The sequence below is a fragment of the Pseudomicrostroma glucosiphilum genome (genome assembly GCF_003144135.1).
Source record: "Pseudomicrostroma glucosiphilum strain MCA 4718 unplaced genomic scaffold BCV69scaffold_17, whole genome shotgun sequence".
NCBI lineage: Eukaryota > Fungi > Basidiomycota > Exobasidiomycetes > Microstromatales > Microstromataceae > Microstroma > Microstroma glucosiphilum.
Window position 1 is genome coordinate 423019 of NW_020289929.1, and position 21399 is coordinate 444417.

The window sequence follows — 21399 nt, forward strand, 5'->3', positions numbered from 1 at the left end:
GTGAACGACTTGGAGTCTGCCCAGTATCTGCAACATTCTTCAAGTTGCACAGAGGAAGGGCTTCCTTCCAAAGACCAAGACCGAGGCTGCTCTTTTTCCCAACAATAACCTAGAGAAAACAGCGGCCTGACACGAGGAGGGTTTTTGGTTCGATGTGACTGTCTCTCCGCTGCTTACCTAGGGCTCAAGTCCGTCCGCTGCCTCTGACATCCTGACCTCTCGCTTCCCATGATGATAGGTGCTTCTGAAGATGTTTCCCAAGATGCATGAGTGGCGCGAAGTAATAAGTGTGGGATTGTATCATCAGCACACTCTTTGGCTAGAATTACATGTGATCATCAACCTCAGCCATCTTTTGCGCATTGCGTATTGCCCTACTGATGTCGTCCTCCCCGCTAACGGCGCTCAAATCAATATCATCATCAACTTCGAGCAAGCTTAAGGCGGTCTCGCAATTCTGCTTGGCTCCTTCGCTGTCGCCGCCAAGCACACGAACCCTTCCGAGGTTGCTCTGCGCAATCGCAAACTTTGTGGCCACCTCAGGTGATTCATTCTGCTCGAAGACAGATTCCAGCAAGCTTGCTGCCGCCTCGATCCGAGTGGAAGACAAACACTGCTGACCCAGTCGCTCCGCAACAAGACCTGATAGGTGCAAGACAGTCTCGTCGTAAGGATGACGCGAGATTTGAGTTGACAATGCAAAAGATGCGCTGGGCAACTCGTCGTGACGCTTCTCTGTCAGAGCATGCAAGGCGAAGCCATAGTCCGCCTCAGCAAAAGAGCCTTCGGACAACTCGACGGCATGACCGTAGAGCTCCGTTGCTCTGCTTGAGTCTTCAGACTCCATTGCTTGCCCGATCCATGGCGGCGCGTAGTCAGGATCCAATGTCTGAGATTGAACGAAGCATTGCCTCGCCAATTCCGGGTCGCCGTGATGTAGGTAGAGCAGGCCCAAAGCACTCCACGGAGTAGCGTCGTTCACGCTATTCTCTATAGCTCTGATGTAAGCATGCTGGCTGACCTTGAGACTGCTGTCAAAGGTGAAGTTGCCCAACGCCAACCAAAACGTCGGATTAGCAGGCTCGTGGTTGAGCGCGGCTTTGACGGAGCTGATCGCTTGCGAAGCAGGCAGTTGATCCTCTTGCAGACCAGCGAGACGAGAGAGCGAAATGGCCAGATCAGCCCACGCTGGCCCGATCTGATGGTCGTCCGAAGCTGAGAGGATCACTCTCAGCTTGTTGACGTAGCAAGAGCTCAGCGCGAGCGGCACCGCGTAGGCGTGTTCCTCTGCATTGTCGTACGAGGCTATCACAGCAGCAGCATCAACTGCATTGATCGAAGGCAGATCCGCATCGACGTTCTGCTCGGCAGCGATCGAAATCAGAGGTCGTAGGCAGCCAGTCAGAAGAGGGCCAACGACCTCAAGACTTGCCATCTTGCTCAACTCAGAACAGATATCAGCCACAACTTTCCACGGGCTGCGCATCTGCGGTTCACTCTTGAGAGAGCGCGTGCACTCGCTCAGGGATGTTTCGAAAGACTGTAGCGCTCTGGCTGTATAACCAGTCTGCGCCTCTTGTCGACCTTTGAGCAAGAATGTCTCCGCAGTGGCAATGGTGACGCCGGACTCAGTTGGCCTGCTTGCGCCGATCTCGAGGAGTATTTCGATGGCCTCGTCGTAGTCACCGAGTTCTCGTTTCACATCTGCTATACTGTACTGGGACTGCCAACTGGCGTTATCCAAGACGTACGCCCGATCGAAAGCTTTGAGAGCAGCTGCATAGCGCCCTGTCCGGGCATAGGCTTCGCCCAGACGTTGCCATGTCACGGCGTCATCAGCTGAGGACCTCAACGCTACCTGCAATGGTGTGATCGCATCCTCAGGATCTCCCTTTTGCAAGCGTACAGAGCCGATGGCTTTCCAAGCCCACACATTGGACGTCTTGTGCTTTCGCATGGCGGCAGTCTGACCTCCCAGAGCCGCAGCACCTCCCTCACCATCAACAACTCTTTTGGCGATCATGGCGACCAGATCCCATTCACGTTCCGTTGCATAGTGGCTTGCGAGCTTGAAGGCCGCGATCGATTGGGTAGAGTCGAGCTCGAACGCCTTCTGGTAGCACTTGGTGGAGCGGACAGAATCAAGGGGATCTTGGTATGTCTCGTAGTACTCGCCCAGGGCAGAGAAAGTCGGGGCGAAGGAGGGTGACCGCTTCAGAGAGGTGATGTAGCGCTCAAACGCTAGAGTAAACGCGCTCCCGTTCTTTTGAGCAAGCCTTAAAGCACAGACACCCCACCTGTGCCAAGCCCGCGCACGATCCTCGTCGCCAAAGGCTTGCTCGGGATCGTTGTCCATCGCCTCAATGACATGGCTCAGCTCGTCGTCAGCAGACTCCAAGTCGTTGAGCTGCACATTGCACCATGCCACTTCCGCCCGGGCCTGCGTGACCGGGTCACGGTGCAGTCTGAGGAGCTTCTCTGCATCACTTGCAGTCGTGTGGCTGAGACACCAGTCCTTGCAGCGGGCAAAGAGACTTTTGGCTGACTCCCATCTCCCTGCGTGCGACTCAAGACTTCCTCTGGCCAATAGGATTTCGGCATCTTCACCGTGTTCGAGCACAAGGTCCAAAAGTCTCATTGACATGACATGATCTTGCGACCTTGCGCTGCGAGACAGCGCGATCGCCCTGACACCGGTCAGATCACGCTCGGTGTCTGGCAAGGATACAGCGGCATCTTGTTGCAAATTGGAGAGGACCTTCAGAGCATTCGAGGCGATGTCTGACACGGTGACAAAGTCATGATCAAGGAGGTGAAGCCTGGCTGCAATCCTTCCAACGAGCAAGCTGTCCGGTCGGCTCTCCAGGGCACCAGCAACTTGCACCAGAGGATCGTCGTCGACTACTCCGTGGTCTATATCTGCCACTTTGCGAGCTTCCTCTGCTTCGCGCAGGAACTGTTCGTCTCGAACGAGGAGTAGAAGTGCGCGAAAGGCCATGGACATTCCAGAGCGAGGGAAGTGATGCATGAAGCTTCGCAGATGGTGGAGAGGTAGCTGGTCTGTTGTGGCACATCGAAGAAGCGGGTCAGTCGAGGGAATGCTTCACTTTATGCTGGTTGCGCTCTCAACCGACTGACCTAGGCTGGCAATATCCTGCCACTCGAGGTGGATGGTCCAGGCAAGCTCGTCCGGCACTCCTACAAGGACCATGCCTCGACACATCTCTGCCAGGCGATCTCTACATTGAGCCTTCAGGGCCATTGCTTCGCCTTCGGCGTCAGATGTACGTGTTGCTACTGCCGCGGTGCCAGTGGGACCTTGCGACGGGGCTTGCCGAGCTGGAAGGGCCAGCAGGAGCCTGTGAAGGTAACGAAGCAACTTCGCCTCGGCATCCCTTCTATCTTGATCGCTAGCGTCTGGATGAGCGAGTATCTCCTCATAACGTAGGGGCAGAGTGCTTTGCGACCAAACCGGGACCCCGGCCTCGTTGCGAAGGACGTCACGGGTCTTGCCAGCCCCTTCTATCCTCATCCTCTTCTTCTCAACTTCTTTGTCTACAGTGTCTTGTTCAATGTATTCCAGAAGCTCTATGACCTCTTTCGTCGTCCTTAACGATTCCAAGTGGATTGCCATCTGAATCTCGAAGGTTGTGGTCGAGAGCGGGGCAGTGGGCTCCGGCTCTGGAAGGGTGCGGAGTAGATCATAATACTTGGAGGTGGGCAGAGCCAGACTCAGAGCGTCTGCCCTCTGACTTCTAGCGCCTTCGCTCTTCTGAATCTCTATGATCCTCTGTACGCATTCTCCGCACTTTGTAGCATCGCCATTTGCAAGGTGAACATCTGCCTGCTTGCGTAGCAGCTCTACCAACTTTGCCCAGTCCTGGCGCTGCTCATAGAGCTTCTGCAGTCCCTGTATCGCGAGTGGCTGAGTAGGCTGGAGTTCTATCGCCTTGAGATACGTCTCTTCGGCCTTGGCGTGCTGTTCCTCATTCAAAAGAGCCAAAGCTAGGAAGACGGTGGCATTGTAGTTGTCTGCTTCGGACTCGAGGACGCTCTCTGCAGCTTCGCGGGCGGCTGACCAATCCTTGCGCTGAATGGCATCTCTGCTCTCCTTGAGCTTTGCCTTTGCATAGGCCGATGACATCGCAACGGGCGCAAGGTGGCTGACCGAGTCTCGAGATGGACAAGGTGAGTGCTGATGGGTGATGGTGATGGTGATGGTGACCTGGTACGAGGTGCGGCAATGCGAAGGATGTGCCGTCAATGCGAGTCGTCCTTCCGCTTCCGCTCCACTTGGCACACACACGCGCGCGCCCAGGCCAGGCAAGCAAGCAAGCAAGCAACACTTGAACGCAGCGGGCGGGGAGCATCTCACTGGTAGTCCACTACTACTACCACCACCACCATCACCGTCATCATATCCCGCCATCGCCTTGATACTGGCATCACACCACAGGCAGCTTCGATCGCCATCGCCTCGTCCTTCCCTGCGATCTGCCGCCGCTGCCGCTGAGGCTCACGATCTCGACCCTCCGCCGCAATGTCTCGCCCTCGCTTCTTCAATGCCCCTCGTAAAGGCGAGAACTTTGAGCTTCGCGCTGATCTCAATTCCGAGTATCGCGAGCGAAGGAGTGATGCCATCAAGAGGGTCATTGCCAACATGACCGTGGGCAAAGACGTCAGCGGCCTCTTCCCAGACGTGCTGAAGAATATGCAGACCGAGGACCTGGAGCAGAAGAAGCTCGTATACCTCTACCTCATTAATTACGCAAAGACGCAACCAGAACTAGTCATCCTGGCAGTCAACACTTTCGTAAAGGTGAGTAGTGAGACAGCACGCGGTCATTGAGCACTGAGCCCGCGATGCTACCTCCACGCACTCCATCACTGACGCTCATACGCCTCATGCACCATCCCCGCCAGGACACTGCCGATCCCAACCCGTTGGTCCGAGCTCTAGCCATCAGGACAATGTCGATGCTCAGGGCGGAGAAGATCATCGACTATCTGTCAGATCCTCTGTCTCGATGTTTGAAGGATGATAACCCCTACGTCAGGAAGACGGCTGCGATCTGTGTCGCAAAGCTGTATGACATCAAGCCGGAACTGGCAATCGAAGGTGGTTTCGTGGAGTCTTTGAGGGAACTGGTGGCAGATAGCAACCCCATGGTAAGAAGGCATCGCCAACAGAGTCGCTTGTGAAGAGTACCGCAGCTGAATGGATTTGCCCTACACAGGTCGTCGCAAATGCAGTCACAGCTTTGACAGATATACATCAGACCGCCCTAGAGCAAGGCCTAGACACACTCTTCATCATTGACTCGGCAGTCCTATCCAAGCTACTCATTGCCCTGAACGAGTGTACAGAGTGGGGAAGGATAGCAATCCTGAATTCTCTGGCCCGATACAGGACTACCGATGAGAAAGAGGCTGAACACATCTGCGAGAGGGTCATGCCTCAATTCCAACATGCTAATGGCAGCGTAGTACTTAGCGCCATTAAGGTGAGCAATGGCGACGCGGCTGCTGGCTGATCAAATTCGGGAGGGGATATTCGGTCAAGTTGGTCATTTGAGGAGGTCTCACAGGCTAATGACATAATCTTCCTGCCCTCTTGATTTCTGCAGGTCATTATGATCCATATGGATCACGTCGGCAAGGCTGAGTTCGTCAAGCAGCTTGTGCGCAAAATGGCTCCACCCCTCGTCACCCTTGTGTCAGCTGCTCCCGAAGTTCAATGGGTTGCCCTCCGCAATATGAATCTCATTCTGCAAAAGAGGCCAGAAGTCCTATCTTCAGAGCTCCGGATATTCTTTTGCAAGTACAACGATCCGTCCTACGTCAAGCTCGAAAAACTAGAGATTATGATCAAGCTCGCCAATGAGCGCAATGTGGACATGCTACTCTCAGAGCTGAAAGAGTATGCCAGCGAAGTCGATTTGGATTTCGTGCGAAGGAGCATCAGAGCCATTGGGCAATGTGCTATCAAGATCGACGCAGCGGCGGAGCGGTGCGTCCATGTGCTGCTGGATCTCATTGCTACAAAGGTCACCTATGTTGTTCAGGAAGCCGTCGTCGTCATCAAGGTGAATTTTCCGAGGGCGCTCGGGGAAATTAGACTGTACGCTGACCACCCCATCTACACTTCGACTCTTACAGGACATCTTCCGGAAGTATCCCCAGAACTACGAGGGAGTCATACCCACGCTTTGTGCCAATTTGGAAGATCTCGATGAACCAGAAGCCAAGGCCTCACTCGTCTGGATTCTCGGCGAGTATGCGGACAAGATCGACAATTCGGAAGAGCTACTCGCCTCTTTCCTCGATGGCTTCGTCGACGAGCCATACCAGGTCCAGTTTCAGACGCTGGTCGCGATTGTCAAGCTCTTCCTGAAGAAGCCGGATGGCGCAGCGCAAGGGATCGTGCAAAGGGTTCTCGAGTTGGCGACCAAAGAGGCGGACAACCCCGATCTGAGAGATCGCGCATTCATCTACTGGCGGCTTCTCAGCAGCTCCGATCCAGAGGCGGGCAGAGTAAGTATTACGCTGATCTTCCTCTCGTACTACCCATCACACTGACGCACCCCTTCTCATGGGCTTCTCCTCTTTCCTAGTCTATTGTCCTAGCTTCGCGGCCCCCTATCTCTATCCCATTATCGACGATATCCCCCGCTCTACTGGAGGAGTTGATTTCCGACCTCTCTTCGCTAGCCTCCGCCTATCACAAGCCAGCCTCCACTTTCATCGGGAAGGTGAAGTATGGTGCAGACTCAGCAAAGAAAGGGGCAGCAACCAGAGAGCAGGCGCTGGCTACAGTGGTACAAGGGCAAAATGCCGAGAATCTGCTTGACTTCGGAGAAGACGACGTGCAGAGCAGTACCGGCGGCTTAGGTGCCCTGGACGAAATGATTTTGAACGACACGCATGCATCTGCACCAGGTCAGACCAACAGCACGACGGCTGCGAGTAGCCAGCTGAACGACCTTCTTGGACTGTAAGTTGTACAGCTTGCGAAAGCTCTCAACACTCGCTGATACCAATCTATCCTACTCTCCCTCCCAGCTTCGATGCAGCACCTGGAGCCGAACAGCCGGGGGCAAAATCGGGCCTAGATGCTCTCTCTTCCCTATCAGCATTCCCGCTTGCTTCGTCCACTCCAAACAGCCGACCCTCTACCGCACAGCAGACGGGTGGGAGTGCAGACTTGTTGGATCTGCTGTAAATTGTCTCAATGCTATATACGTCGCACCTCATCGGCGTCATGAGAACTCTCACTCTGTATTCCTCTGCTACTGCTTCATTGTGTGTCATCATTCTCTGTGGCAAGCCCGGGCGCCTTGGCAACTTCTCGTTTGTCCACCTTCGCGAGCGCGAACACGTCCCCGACCCCATCGCTAGCAATGGTCGACAACACGACGACCCATAACGCTTCAATTGACGGGCTCGATCGACCATTATCATCTACTGAAGAGCAGAATCATCGTAGTCAGGGTGTTTCGCAGTGCACGAGAGACGAGGCTGACTCTGACCCCTCGGTCCCTACACGAAGTCCAAACTGCGAGCATGTTCGAGCAGAGACAGTGTCCGTGCATCGGCGTCCGAAGAGCGGATCCTATGTGAACGTCGGTCCCAGAGCCCGTTTGTCGACACGGCAGTCCGACCGTGTCGCAGCAGTCACAAGCTCGCTCAGACCCGAGACAGGGTTTGCCGCTCAATGTGCCCGGTCATTCGCCTCACTAAGCTCGCACAGAGCGCCAGCGGCATTTGTGGACCGAGCGATACATTGATGCTGCTCGAGGGGCGGTCGTTGACGCTGACACATCGCTGACATACAAGTCCACGAGCACAAGTCTACGGGTCAAATTAGGCACTAATCCACTTCGAGTCCCATCTTAGAGTCCCGTCTTCCTAGAGGGATATCAGGGGAAGCGTACACCATCAGCATAGAGGAGCTGATCGCCTTGAGGCGCCGAAGATTGATGCTCTCCCCGTCGGCCATTGGGACAGCTCGTCAGTCTCGGAGAAGGCCACGATAGGTACTCAGGTGTTGAGTTGCTTGTGAGTTTTGGTTGACAACGCACCACCGTCTTCATGATTACGATTGCATCCTTTCGTCTCTCACTTGCAAGCTTTTGCCCGACGTAGAAGCTGACGTGCTCTAGAACGGTCGCAATTGGCGAAATTCGCAGACCACCAAACGGTACTGTATCATAGGAGGGATTCTACCAGCTCTGGGCCTCGGCCCAAGGACCACCTCACGAGCGGCATTAGACGGGCGCGACGGCGTTGAATTCTGCGGACTTGGTGCACAAACGCTTGACTACCTTATTGATTGATGCCATCCCGAACATGTGTGATACCCACTGCTGCGTCCACTTCAGGCGCACGTTGCTGGTGAGTAGATTGTCGTACAGACGGAGCAAGGCCGTCTTAGCAGCAAGTTTTGGGTCACCGATGTACGTTTCGCAAGCGAGAGGATGAGCTCGTCAACAAATTGTGACCGGACGGACGCTTGATCAGATCTGTTGAAACTCCAAGAGGAGCCGAACAATGAGCTCATCACTATCAGACTGAGTATGGAAGCTAGCGTCAGCGCAATCGCTACGTCTACAACAAGAAACCTGCCTTGCGGTGCCTCAGCTCCCCTTCGGACTGGATTGTCTCACAAAGTGAGATATGTAGTAGGCCCGTAGGCATCTGAGCAGGCACGGGAGGAAGTGTAGGCTATGACTCTCTGTGTGCCTCGAGGCGTGGAGACAGCAGTAGGGTAGTACAGCGAGGTGCTCAGTCAAGACTGAAGGGCGCTCCGATAAGCAAGAGACGTCTTGCCAGTCGTAGAGGGCGCGCTGAGCCCTGCCTGCTGTTCTGGGCGGCTGTGGTAGCTCTCATGTGGTGAAACATTTGCGGAATAGTACTAAGGCAGCAAGAAAAACTTTGATCCACGAGCAGAAAGCGAGTGCAATGTCCCACTGGCGCGGACGACAAGGCGAAAGCAGAAGATTTTTACGGCCGAGCTGAATGAAAAGACATCAGAGGAGGACATCGAGATCGTACAGTACGGCATCTATTCGAGCATCGAGTCTCTGAGATCCACAGACAATGAATATCGGCCATCAAGTTTCTTGTATACTGTACTGCATTCTGATCTGTCTGTGACTGCTCACGACTGTCATGCACCTTTTCCGGCTTGTGTACTGTACAGTAAGTCTCGCAATTTTCCCTTCTCCACTGTGTCCGATTTGCAGGCAGATGAAGATGAGATTACAGTAGCAGCATGACTCCACAATGACTCAACTTACGCAGGACACGGTGTCTATGCGCTGCTCGGGTCTTGCCCAAATGCTCCTCTGTAAGTCTGATTCAAAAGGACTGGGCCAACTTGCGCACACTGGTCCTGATACTGTAGGCGTCAGCGCTAGAATGTTGTATCGTAGCCATGTGAGAGACGAATGCGCTTTGAGGTACACAAGTTTGTATTTCTACCGATCGGAATCGATTCAGCCCAGCACATGGTCCTTGGCATGAGAGAGAGAAAGCGATATTGTCGCGTGTCTTCACAAACCTCCACTGTCTGGACATGCGGCTCCGCAGTCCTGCAGTCTGAGTCCTGTACGCGGGACGGAGCGTTGCCTTTGGATAAATTGTGGCAGGCAATGCTGTCAGGGAGCCCAGACTGTAGTGTCAAACATCTCGTGCTGTCGAATTGTGACTTCTTTGAATGACTCATTCATCTCTTTTGTTGTCCGGCTTCAGCCTGGTCCAATACTGTACAAGTCGCGTCAGGTGTCAATCTGACATTAGATTTGCCAAGGTCTGGATGTGGATCACATTGGCCTCCATGTCTCGCTGCACAAGGTTTAAGCAGACAAGAAAAGGCGCTAGATCGATCTTCTGGTACTGTACTGTACTGTACTGTACTGTACTCAAATGGGTTCAAAGCAACAATGTTCTGGTCTGTTTTGATGCCAGCATAACATGCAGCACAGTACAGTACAGTTACTGATATCGACCTGAGCTTGTCAGGAGGGCAGTCTCTGAGCACCGTCAAATAGTGAACAAGCGGAAAGAAAGCAGATGGCGTTCAGAAAACATAGTCAGCCCGGGTCAATATTTTGCGTGCCAGAGCTAGGGAAAAAATATACAGCAAGCACAAGTCACATCGTCTTTCAGCACCAGCCAGTAGTGTATTGTTTCCGGAAAGTAAGAGCGCTGGCATTGGGCAAAAGTACAGTCATTTATAATTGCATGCGTGTGTGATGCGCCCGTTGAGTTCCAGCAATGCAGGTGTATTCCAACAGCACGCAACTTCACAGCACCGGACTTACTCTTTCATTCCTCATTCTCACCTCAATTTGGTTCAGCAATCTGACACAAATTTTGGGACTGTGTCTGACACTGTGGCTACAATCTCAACCTGGATTTTAGTCACACTTAAGCCAAGGTCAGACTGTGAAGCGAGGTTATGCGGCTACTTTTGAATGCGCATCCTGCCAAAATACTTCTGGTCTGGCTTAATGCTGGCTGAAATTAAGTGGCGGAAGTGGCGGAAGGAGGCAGAGAGGGGCAAGCCTAGATGCCCAGTATTTACGCAACAGTCGAACTTCGACTCTGTTGCATACTGTAGTCTACACTTTCCGCAATGCGCAACTAGTTGCAAGAGTCACTCACTCGATTGTGTGGCTCCGCGCATTCTGTCTTGTTCCATCTTCATTGCTAAATGAATGACTGTTCTCCGACGACTTTTTTGGCGATCACGAAGTGCTGAAACGCTCGGACCCTCTCGCGCCCTCTCTAACCGACGCCGTGTCTAAGATGATGCCATACGCATTGCTCTGCAAGAGCACATTGACTGGTTCTGCTGCATTTGCTGAAGCTTTCACGCTTTCTCTACTGCAAGAATACGCGGCAAACGCAAAATCAGGCATCTGGACGAGATTTCTACTCGTCGCAGCTGGACACTTACGCGCCTTGTGCAAAGAAATATACCTTTGGAAGTTCAATTCACAACGTCACGCCATTCGTGCAAGATCTACTCACAAGCGGCGCAAAATACGATACACCTAAATGCAGCACCGACCATGCGCAGTGAACAGTACAACACGATGTTGTGCAAGTTGACGCTTCACTGCTGTACAGTACCGTTGTGCCTTTGCTGGTCACTGCAAGCCAAGGTTTGCGCTTGCCAACAGCCTGATGTAATAGCCAACTTTGGGGCTGTGCAGGCCTACTGTATCATACTGCATCAGTCCAGTCTCCATAATCGTTGGGCAGCTACTAAATTGCGCATGTGAGCCCTCCCCCCTGTCCAATAGATGAAGTCAACTACAGTGCGCACATTGTACTGGTATCTACGTGGAGTACTGTAGGACGGACGACTTGGCATACTGTAGCGAAGCGTTGGAGCCGCATCGAGCAAGTTGCTTCCTGAACGAACAGCACATTCTCTGCCATATGACTGTCGGCCTGAAGTGCGCACGTGTTCAGTCAACGCGGTGCCGCCTGCTCTTTCAACACAGCTTCTGCATCGTACTGTACAGTACTTCTGTAGAAATTGTGCAAAGTGCTCAGAGCAGCAATTGCGGCGACTGACGCAACGCTGTCTAAACTGACGCAACGAAGCGTTTGACAAAGCATGTTCGTCAATTTCACGTTTCGAAAGCGCAAGATTGCGGTACAGAAGATGAGAGAATACGGGGTCTACTGTACATGTTTGCGATACAATACAGTATCTCCTGCGAGACATGCCGCCGATTGTAGATCTCCGAAGCCTCATGTGAACATCCTCAAAGACGGGTATCCGTTGTATCAATACTGTTCTACTGTACACCTTCTGCCCTCGACGAGGTGAGTGAACTCTCAAGAGGCATGCTGCACTGTACGCTGGAGCTCTGTCCATCAGCGCAGACTAGTCATTGCGATGGCGCAACGCTCACGGAACGCTGCACCGAGTATGCTCACAACCTTTCGCTACAGTCTGTGAACAACAGGTCTTATACTTTGTAATCGCGAGACGCTGCTCGTCTGACGCCTGGAGAAACGCTGCGACTTCTATCCTGCCGACAATGTATTGCATTTGCTCGAGCGCACGGTACGCTCTCACCGGTCAGGATGCATGACTAATCTCTTTGTTCACCTTCAGACGGCACCGGAGAAACTGAGAATTCAAAGAGAAAATTCTGCACGTTTGGAAGGGCAGCCAAAGCACTTATAGATTTCTACACCGAAGAAAGCCTGCCTTTGCCCTCTAGCCACGCCGGCTTCCCTCTCTTCACCGTCGCTACGACGCGGATGTCTTGGAGATCCTGTCTATCGTCGAGAATGTCGCCGAAGGTCAATATCCAATCTGCCCACTTCTCTGACTCCAAGCTACCCAGGACTTTCTCCTGGAATTGTCCGAATGGAGGGGCCGATGTGTATGCTCTGAGAGCTTCGAGTCTTGTCAAGGTCTCAGGGACGACATCTGCGGTCGGTGATGTGCGCGTGGTGGCAGCACGAATTCCAGCCAGCACCGAAGGAGACTCTACCGGAAAATCGCTTCCAAACAGAACATGTGAGCCCGACCCCAGGAGGGATCTCCAGGGGAAAGCATTCGCGAGTCGATCTGGGCCCAATCTGGAAGGGAGATAGTGCTCATCCGAAGCATACTGACTGGGTTGCATCGAAGCGATGATCGAGAGGGGCCCCTGCGTCCGCATCAGCTGAGAAGTCGGAGATTTGAAGCGAGCGAAGTCTTGCGATCTCAAGATCTGTGCGTGTTCAATCCGAGCTCGAAGATCGTGCTCTCCTTGACTTGTCAGGCGCAAAAGTACTTCCTCGTATGCGTCAAGGACAAGAGCGTTCGCCCTGTCACCGATCGCATGCGTGGCAATCTGGTACCCCTTGTCGGCCCAGTAGTTGACAATGGCTGGTATCGCTGACTCATTCATAGTGAGAGAACCTCTCTCGGTTGGACGATCAGAATACGGTAAGAAGAGGGCTGCTCCCCACGAGCCGAGTGCGCCGTCGGCGAAGAGCTTGACCGTTCGCAGGGTGAAGTCGGAAGCAGCATCCTCGTTCAAAAGCAGAGGACCAGAGCCAGAAGCAGCCAAACGGGAGACTAGAGCCTCAAAACATTCTGCATCGTCGACGATCTGGCTGCTCTCGCACGACAAGAAGGCATATGTCCTTACCCCCAGGTCCGTTCCGGCTCTGATTGTGTCAGCGTAGAAGACAATGTCGTCAATGGATGCGGCTGCATCACCGACACCAGTGATGCCTTCACTCAGCAACAAGTCCACAGCTTGCTTCAGAAACTTTTTGCGGTCTTCGTTCGTCCAGCGCGGGATGACCTCCAGGGCGAACCTCATGGCGTGATCTACCAGGACTCCGCTCGGTCGGCCCTCCGAATCGAGGACAATTGATCCACCGGGTATGACTTCGACTCCCGGAGGGATCTTGTCATCAGCCATGACGGTCTGCAAAGCAGCGGGCGAGAGCCAGAGGGCGTGAAAGTCTATGCGTTTGAGGGAAATTTTGCGCTCGCGAAGACTGACAGAGTTTTCAATCATGTCCTGCGCCGTTGGGAATCGAGCTTTGTTGGGCCAGTCTATCCAGCGAGTATGATCCCAACCCCCGCCTTCGATCCAAGCGGATTTGTCTAGATCGGGATGCGAGGCTAGGAAAGACTCCAATCTTTCTCGACACTCGCTGAGGGACTCGGCGCCCGTGAGGTCAACTGAAAGGAGTGACTGACCCAGATCGAGCAAATGTCCGTGGGCATCGGTGAAGGCCGGCAGCAATGTGTGCCCGTATGGCACCTCGTGGGTCATACATCCTTGAAACGAGTCGCAAAGGGGGCCAAGCGCCAGGCGCGTGCCGCTGGACAACACTCGACCCGATTTGACGAAGAGGCACTCTACCTCTCCGGGAGATTCTGGCTGGGAGGTGGCAAGTGTGTATATGTGGGAAGCTTTAGGCTTCTGCGACAGCAACGGTCGCATATGCCTCCATATGCCAAGATACTGAGTCCAACGAGAGCCCGAGGGTTGAGAAGTGCCGTCGGCGCAAATGAGATACTCGTCGCCGAGGGAGCGGATCAGATGCTCCAGATCAGGATTATGCTGCTTCGGCTGCCGCTTCTGACTGACCACGGCGAAGAGTCCTACCAGCAACGACAGTACCAACAGAGCCGCCCATCTCCACGAGTGCATTTGAGGAGAGCCTCGCTCTCTAGCTGTACCAGTTCGCGGACGGGGAGGGCCCCGAAGAACTGGCTCGGGCATGGCGCTCTATGGGTGTCTGTGCAGGCGGTGAAGGTAGGTACCTGGTTCCGCTTCAAGGGTGGCCTGAGCGCCGGGGCCGCACGCGGCTCCGAGATCTGGGAGACCAGAGGCGATGCAGGTGGAAGGAAGATCTTTCGTCCCCGACGCGAGGCGGACGAGTGCGACACTTTTCCAACGCTCACCACCTCACCATCTCGTCGTATCTCCCACGTCACACCTGTAGCCCTCTTCATATCGTCGGCCATCGGTACATCATCCTCACCACCCTCCGAAGTGCTTCTCAGGTCAGGCAGCTCGGCCAACAATAGCTCAGCATGGCCAACTCGCGACTAGGGATGATGGGTGCCCCGGTCATCGTCCTCAAGGAAGGGACCGACCAATCGCAGGGAACACCCCAGCTGTTGAGCAACATCGGAGCCTGTATGAGCATCGTCACATGTGTCGCATCCACACTCGGCCCCCGCGGTATGGACAAGCTCATCGTCAACGGCCGCCGCGAAGCAACCATCTCGAATGACGGAGCCACCATCCTCAAGCTGCTGGAGATCGTGCACCCCGCTGCAAAGACACTTGTGGACATCGCAAGGGCTCAGGACGCAGAGGTTGGAGACGGCACGACTTCTGTCGTTCTCTTGGCCGGCGAGATGCTGAAGGAGTGCAAGCCCTTCATTGAGGAGGGAGTCAGCCCCCACACCATCATCAAGGGTTACAGAAAGGCCGCCCTGCTCGCTACGCAGAAGATTCGAGAGCTCGCAGTAACCATTGACAAGAGCGACAAGGCAGCCTTCCGGGATCTTCTCATCAAGTGTGCTGGGACATCGATGTCATCGAAGCTGATTGTGTCGCAGCGCCCCTTCTTTGCGGAGATGGTGGTCAACGCAGTGACGATGCTGGATGCCGAAGACCTGGACGAGTCTCTGATTGGTGTCAAGAAGATCCCTGGAGGTGGGATGCAAGACTCGATGCTGGTGCGTGGAGTGGCGTTCAAGAAGACCTTTGCATACGCAGGCTTCGAGCAGCAGCCCAAGAGCTTCACAGATCCAAAGATCCTCTGCCTGAATGTCGAATTGGAGTTGAAGGCCGAGAAGGACAATGCTGAAGTGAGGATAGATGCCGTGTCGGAGTATCAGGCCATCGTCGATGCAGAATGGCAGATTATCTACAGCAAATTGGAAGCCATCGTCAAGACCGGTGCCAAGGTGGTGCTCTCGAAGCTGCCGATTGGAGATCTTGCCACGCAATACTTTGCAGATCGTGACATCTTCTGTGCTGGCAGAGTGCCAGCCGATGATATGAAGCGGGTCATTCAGGCTGTTGGCGGCCAAGTGCAGTCTACCACCTCGGATATCTCGCCTCATCACCTTGGCTCTTGTGGGCGATTCGAGGAGAAGCAAATCGGTGGGGAACGCTTCAATCTGTTCGAAGACTGCAAAGCTGCCAAGACGTGCACGTTGATCCTGCGCGGTGGGGCGGAGCAATTCATCGCAGAAGTCGAGCGGTCTCTTCACGATGCCATTATGATTGTCAAGAGGGCCATCAAGAACAACGCAGTAGTAGCTGGAGGCGGAGCCATAGAGATGGAGCTGTCGCGCTACTTGCGAGAGTACGCCCGCGACATCAAGGGGAAGCAGCAACTCATCATCTCTGCCTTTGCCAAGTCGCTCGAGTGTATTCCCCGCCAGCTAGCGGACAACGCCGGCTTCGATGCCACCGATCTGCTGAACAAGCTGCGCATGACGCATGCGCAAGGACACAAGTGGGATGGCATCGACATCGACTCGGAGGATGTGAGAGACAACATGGAGCAGTTCGTCTGGGAACCCGCCCTCATCAAGATCAATGCTATCGGAAGTGCTGCCGAAGCAGCGTGCCTCATTCTTAGTGTAGATGAAACGATCAAAAACGAGCAAAGTGACATGGGTGGGGGACCGGGACCAAAGCTGCCCCCAGGAGCGGCGGGGAAGGCGTTGAAGCAGAGAGGAATGCCGAGGAGGTGAAGCCTGGAGCGGACATATCAGATTCCGGCAGTAGTGTGGTTCGATCATCAACGCACAGCAGATGCGATCTTGTACAGACGATGACATGAATGACATTGAGGTAGTACTGCAAGATAAAACGGATGGTCTCGACGCCACCCGCTTCGATCACAAGAGCTTCTTTTGCACATAAAGGGACAGTAGCAGAATCAGCAAGGTGAGGAAGACGACGATCACGAGGTTGAACTGATTGGAGCCTGGAGTGCCGAGGAGTGCAGAGTCAGCGACAGACCATTGCAGTGAGGACACTCGCAGCAACTCACCTGTTAGAAGACTGGTAAAGGCTCCTGCCGTTGCGCCATCGGATGGAACGCGAATCAGCCTGAGTGAACCATCTGCTGAACAGGATGCCAGCCACGAATTGTCGTGGATGGGATCGGGTTTGACGTCTTCCGCCTTGCCTTTACCATTTTTCCCTTCTGTCTGCCCAGAAGACACCGGTGCAGGACTCCATGAGATACCCGTGGCGGGGAAAGCGTGACTTTCGAGAACCCGCATCCTTACTCGCAACGTGTCTGCATCGACCACGCCAACGCTCAGGTCCGAGCTGCCGTACGCTAGCAGTCTACCGGAGGGCGAAATGTTGAATGTCGTTACTGGTTTCTCGGATAGCTGTCTTGTTTGGGTCATGTTGAGATCAGGGAGGGACCAAGAGGTCAAGAAGCTGTGAGGGGGACCGAGCTAGATACAAGTCAGCGGTGTGTGTGAGCAGCCTTGGTCCGCTACGTTCTCCTCGCACCTTTTCCTCTTACTTCTCTTGCCCTTTCCGCCGCCAGTCGACGCCTTTGCATTGACTACCGTCAGAAGCGTCGTGCTCTCTTCTGTCTTATCGTCCTGTCCGCTGAGTTTGCTGCTCTTGCCAAACCTTACCGCTCTAAATTCGCAGCCTCCTTCCCCACCTAACGCCGGGTTTTGAATGGTATGCCAAACGGGCGGCGATCCGAGCGACCTGGCAGCGTCTTGAGCAGCTTTTGTCCCCTCAACGTCTGCTTGAGATGACTTGGGTCCTAGACCAAGCGATGCATTGATGGCCAGGGTGGCCTCGGTCTTGCTGATTGCCACGTCTTCGCTGGGGTTGGCAGTATCATCGACTGGTGCAGGGTAGGTGCCAAAAATCTTCAGTCTCTTTCCGCTGCATACGACGAGCTGACCGCCAGCCTGAGAGAAGTCGGCGTCCATGATCTCTTCTCCATCAAAATCGAGAGTTGGATTGAAGGACTTCTGTAGCGATGGGAAGTCGTGTACAGCGTAGGATCCCTCGGTCGATGCTGCGACGAGCTGAGAGGATGATGGGGAGAAGGACAGGAGACGCAGATACGAGTCTGAGGCATCTTTGAGGTTGAGAGAGGGCGCAGATGCTTCCGGTGTAAAGGTAATGCTGCGAAGAATGGTGGTGAAACGAGCGGATGATCAGCACTGTTCAGCTGACTGGCCATGCCTTGACTTGGGATCGACGTTGCTTCTGCTCACACTGGCTGGCCCCCCGTTTCGCTGGGCTGAATTTCGTAGCGGAACATCCTCAGCATCCGGTTTTTGGCATCGGCTGCCTGCGTTCCAGCTTCATTGATGCCGAGCACGATGGTCTTGGTCTTTGTTGCGTCCACTGCCATACACATGGGAGCGTCTTCATCGCTGGACAGCTTCACCTCTGCCAGCACAGACACGTCCGACGAGGAGCGAGCGGTTGCTGGAACATAGAGGGCGCGCTGGCGGAAGAGAGGAGGGAGTCGATGAGAATCTGTCAGTGACCACTCCCGGACATGGATGTCCGCATAAGGTGTTGCGGCATCCACAGCCCTTCCCTAGCCCTCCTGGCCCTCCCTATCTGATATCTCACCAGCCAATTTCCGACGCCGGTCTTGCTCTTGCCTCCGCCTCCTGCGTACACGAGTACGTCGGGTGCGATCCAGTCTATGCAGTAGACTGGTACGCTGGTACCGATGGGAAAGTGGAGTGGGATGGTCATCGATGGTCCCTGGGCTGAATGGTCGGGGGGCACACGTTGGACGGGAGGTGTGAAAGCGGTAGAGATGGCGCCGGCGTAGCCCCGTCCTTGGTGGTGCAGCCAGGCGCGTGCGGTCGGCGTGTGGAGAAGCGGAAGCGGAGCAAGGCACGGCGGCAAAATTTCAGACACAGGTGGGAACATTTATGGTAGACTACAGTCACAGCTGCAGCCGCTGCGCCAAGAAGGTCTGACCCTTGATCAACATCCTATCCTCATCCTACGCGGACCATACCACAGACTGCACCACGAGCCTCTCACCTCGCACTCCCGCGCCCATCCTCGCACTGCTGGATGAGCTCTCCGGCTGCGGGGCCAGTCCAAAGTGGTGCGGCCGATGAAGGAGAGCACCTTACCTCGACCGCTCCACCTTCTGAAGGTGAAGTAGCCGCCCAGGACGATGTACTCAAGGCTGCAGCAGATGTCCACATCGAACACGCAAGCGCAATGGCGAGTGCTGGGCAAGCATCCGATGCCAGCTCCAGTGCTCAAGGATCGCAGCTGACAGCGGATGCGCAGGCGAAGACCCAAGTGAGCGCTAGCGCCAGCTCGAGCCCGAAATACCCCGCTGTAGTTGGCAGTGAAGGCAATTCCGAATACTCTGCTCGTACAGACGAGGCTAAAATCGTCGAACCTTCTCCGATACCAGGTGACTCAGACCTGGCAATAGTAGGGGAATACTCAGCGGACGAAGTGAAGGACTCCACCCTCGAAGCGCTACGGACGAAGATCATTCAGACGAGGGGCGCAAGAGCGCAGCTTCCTGCTGGATGGGAAGAAGATACAGTCATGCCTGCGATACCAGACGCAAGCGACAGCAACAGGGCTCAGGGCACATCGTCCTCCTCCTCTGAGTCAGACTCGGACTCTTCTAGCAGTGATGACTCGTCAGACGATGACCAGGAGCAAGTCACTATGGTCTCAGACTACGACTCCGACGATTCTTCGGTGGCCAAGAAAGGCACGGGCGACGGACCTCGAGGTCCCATGACCAAGAGTGAGCTTCCGCCTTCAAGAGCAGCGGAAATGTTTGGCAAGCTGCCTTTTGAAGAGGTCCCCCAGGACAGGAAGTGCGACCTCAAACCACTGGGCAAAGTACACGGCAATGTGCAAGAAGTACTCGTCATCGCCCAGGCGGAGGAAGTCCAACGAGGCAACGTCAGCACTGCCATGTCCCGCCCGCCTCCTGGCGTACGCGTCATCGGTGGGGCAAGCAACGAACGTCAAGGGCCCATCCTCGATGCTGGATCCCTGGTCTGTACTCAAGAAGGCAAAGTCATCGGCTTCATCTTCGAGACCTTTGGATCTCTGCTAGCACCGCTCTACTCAGTCCTGCTTCCTACCTCCACCGTTGCTGCTTCTTACAAGTCCGGACAAGACATCTTCTTTCTGCCATCTCACTCGACCATTCTCCGCCCTGCTGAGCTGAGAGCGACCCAAGGAAAGGCGTCAGATGCCTCCAATGTGAATGATGAAGAGGCAGGCGTCGAGGAAATGGACTTCAGTGATGATGAAGAGGAAGCAGAATTCAAGAGAAGGCTCAAGGCAAGCAAGAAGAGGTCCAATGCAAGGGGGCCTGGTGGAAGTATCGAGGAAGGTCACACCGACGGGACCAGTCGCAGCGGCAGGGGCATCAGCAGGGGCGTAGACAGAGGGCGAGGAAGAGGCAGAGGGGGCACCAGAGGTCGAGGCGATAGAGGCACAGATCTCGACTCGACGCAGCGAGGAGGGTCCACGGCCGCTTTTCCCTTGCCACAACGACCCAACTGGCAGCTGGACGACCCTGCCCCCACCTCCGCTACGACACTGTCTTACGACGAGCCCGCGAGCAGTGCAAGCGTAGGAGGTCGAAGCAAGCCAAGTGCGTATGAGTCGGGCAGATTCACCCCACCCAAGTCGGCTGGATTACCTGCAATACCCAAAATAGCAGCAGAATTGGCTGATCCGATTTCGTCTGAAGCTCGCACTGCTTCAGCTACCCGGACCGTTCATCCTTTGCCGCCTATACCCTCGCCCGCACCACCAGCGCCGGCGACTGATACGCCTATGAGATCTGGAGTGCACAATGCATCTGCAACGCCGCCCACGTTGCCTGCCTCACGGCCGCATCAGACGGGGGCATCAGCCGTCGCGGGAAGTTCATCCATCGCGGGGTCTCCGGCCTTTACTGCAGGTCCGCCACCAGGCGCCCATATAAATCCTCTCTTCGCTCATCAATGGGCTCCTCAGCAATCCCAGCAACAACAGCATGTCGCCCCGTCACCGCACTACACCGGTGTTCAGCAGCAACATTATTCATCGCAACAGCAATATCCACAACAAGCCTGGAACGGATACCAGTACAATTATCGAGGGCAAGTAGGCGGAGGCCAATACCCGTACCCTCAACAGCATGCGCAGTACGGAGGCCAGCAGGTACAACAGACACCATACTGGTCGCAGCAGCACCAAGACACCCAGCAGTACAGCTACCCGCCGCCGTATGGCCAACACCAGCAGTCGTACGCCAACGGCTCGGTACAAGGGCATGCGCAGGGTCAAGGGCCACACTACTGGCCTACCCAACAGTATCAAGGTGGCCAGTACCCACCGGATGGCGCAGGTGACGCAGGTAATGGCTCGTATGACCCGAGTGAGGGCAAAATGAACTTTGGCAAGTAGCAGCGCTGCACATGCCTCTACGCAGACGCTCAACTATGATGGTCAGCCACGAAGGAATGTATCGCATTTCATGATATATCATCGTATGCAGCGGTCTTTCGATGCCTTGATAAGTGGTCTCGCCATTGCTTTGTCGAGTGTGCTGTGACTCGTGAAAATGCCAGACCATGTCTGCGTGTGTTGGGTAGATCTTGTTCAAATAACTGTATCTTTGTCTGCGACATCGTGCTCATCCATACCATCTCCACTCTCCCGCTACGCTTCACCCGTGCTCGTGCATCGCTGTCGCCCTCGCTGAGATTCTCCTTTGTGCTGCGGCTTCCGATCAGATTGTACCTCAACACTTCCATAGATGTGGCTCCCCCCTCCTGTCTCTTTGCAGTCTTTTTGTGCGAGGGGAGGGGAAGGGCGATTGGGTTCTGTGGCTCCCCCCTCCTGT

At 54.7% G+C, this 21399-nt stretch overlaps 7 protein-coding genes across 7 annotated transcripts; 3 read left to right on the top strand and 4 right to left on the bottom strand.

Annotated features, from left to right (window-relative positions):
• Window positions 1–252: 252 nt before the first annotated feature.
• BCV69DRAFT_285320 (TPR-like protein) lies at window positions 253–4229 on the bottom strand. Its single transcript, XM_025493348.1, has 2 exons — window positions 3139–4229; window positions 253–3060 (listed from the first exon to the last, which is right to left on the bottom strand). The coding sequence occupies exons 1-2, from the start codon at window positions 4142–4144 to the stop codon at window positions 326–328; spliced, it is 3741 nt and encodes a 1246-aa protein (XP_025345513.1). The 5' UTR covers window positions 4145–4229; the 3' UTR covers window positions 253–325.
• Window positions 4230–4382: 153 nt separating this feature from the next.
• Window positions 4383–7677, top strand: BCV69DRAFT_285321 (Adaptor protein complex beta subunit). Its single transcript, XM_025493349.1, has 7 exons — window positions 4383–4819; window positions 4924–5169; window positions 5238–5504; window positions 5628–6086; window positions 6160–6534; window positions 6615–6994; window positions 7063–7677. Exons 1-7 carry the CDS (start codon window positions 4541–4543, stop codon window positions 7220–7222), a joined length of 2166 nt encoding a protein of 721 aa, XP_025345514.1. The 5' UTR covers window positions 4383–4540; the 3' UTR covers window positions 7223–7677.
• A 3488-nt stretch (window positions 7678–11165) lies between these two features.
• On the bottom strand, window positions 11166–11985 carry BCV69DRAFT_83079 (hypothetical protein). Its single transcript, XM_025495567.1, has one exon. It carries the CDS (start codon window positions 11894–11896, stop codon window positions 11243–11245), a length of 654 nt encoding a protein of 217 aa, XP_025345515.1. The 5' UTR covers window positions 11897–11985; the 3' UTR covers window positions 11166–11242.
• On the bottom strand, window positions 11817–14304 carry BCV69DRAFT_285324 (hypothetical protein). Its single transcript, XM_025493350.1, has one exon. It carries the CDS (start codon window positions 14187–14189, stop codon window positions 12216–12218), a length of 1974 nt encoding a protein of 657 aa, XP_025345516.1. The 5' UTR covers window positions 14190–14304; the 3' UTR covers window positions 11817–12215.
• Window positions 14305–14447: 143 nt separating this feature from the next.
• BCV69DRAFT_285325 (putative CCT7-component of chaperonin-containing T-complex) lies at window positions 14448–16458 on the top strand. The gene has a single exon (XM_025493351.1). It carries the CDS (start codon window positions 14576–14578, stop codon window positions 16256–16258), a length of 1683 nt encoding a protein of 560 aa, XP_025345517.1. The 5' UTR covers window positions 14448–14575; the 3' UTR covers window positions 16259–16458.
• On the bottom strand, window positions 16332–18333 carry BCV69DRAFT_274242 (WD40 repeat-like protein). Its single transcript, XM_025491031.1, has 5 exons — window positions 18135–18333; window positions 17768–18003; window positions 17037–17675; window positions 16561–16961; window positions 16332–16494 (listed from the first exon to the last, which is right to left on the bottom strand). Exons 1-5 carry the CDS (start codon window positions 18261–18263, stop codon window positions 16406–16408), a joined length of 1494 nt encoding a protein of 497 aa, XP_025345518.1. The 5' UTR covers window positions 18264–18333; the 3' UTR covers window positions 16332–16405.
• A 138-nt stretch (window positions 18334–18471) lies between these two features.
• On the top strand, window positions 18472–21208 carry BCV69DRAFT_295466 (hypothetical protein). The gene has a single exon (XM_025493909.1). The coding sequence runs from the start codon at window positions 18594–18596 to the stop codon at window positions 20958–20960; it is 2367 nt and encodes a 788-aa protein (XP_025345519.1). The 5' UTR covers window positions 18472–18593; the 3' UTR covers window positions 20961–21208.
• The last annotated feature ends 191 nt before the right edge of the window (window positions 21209–21399 follow it).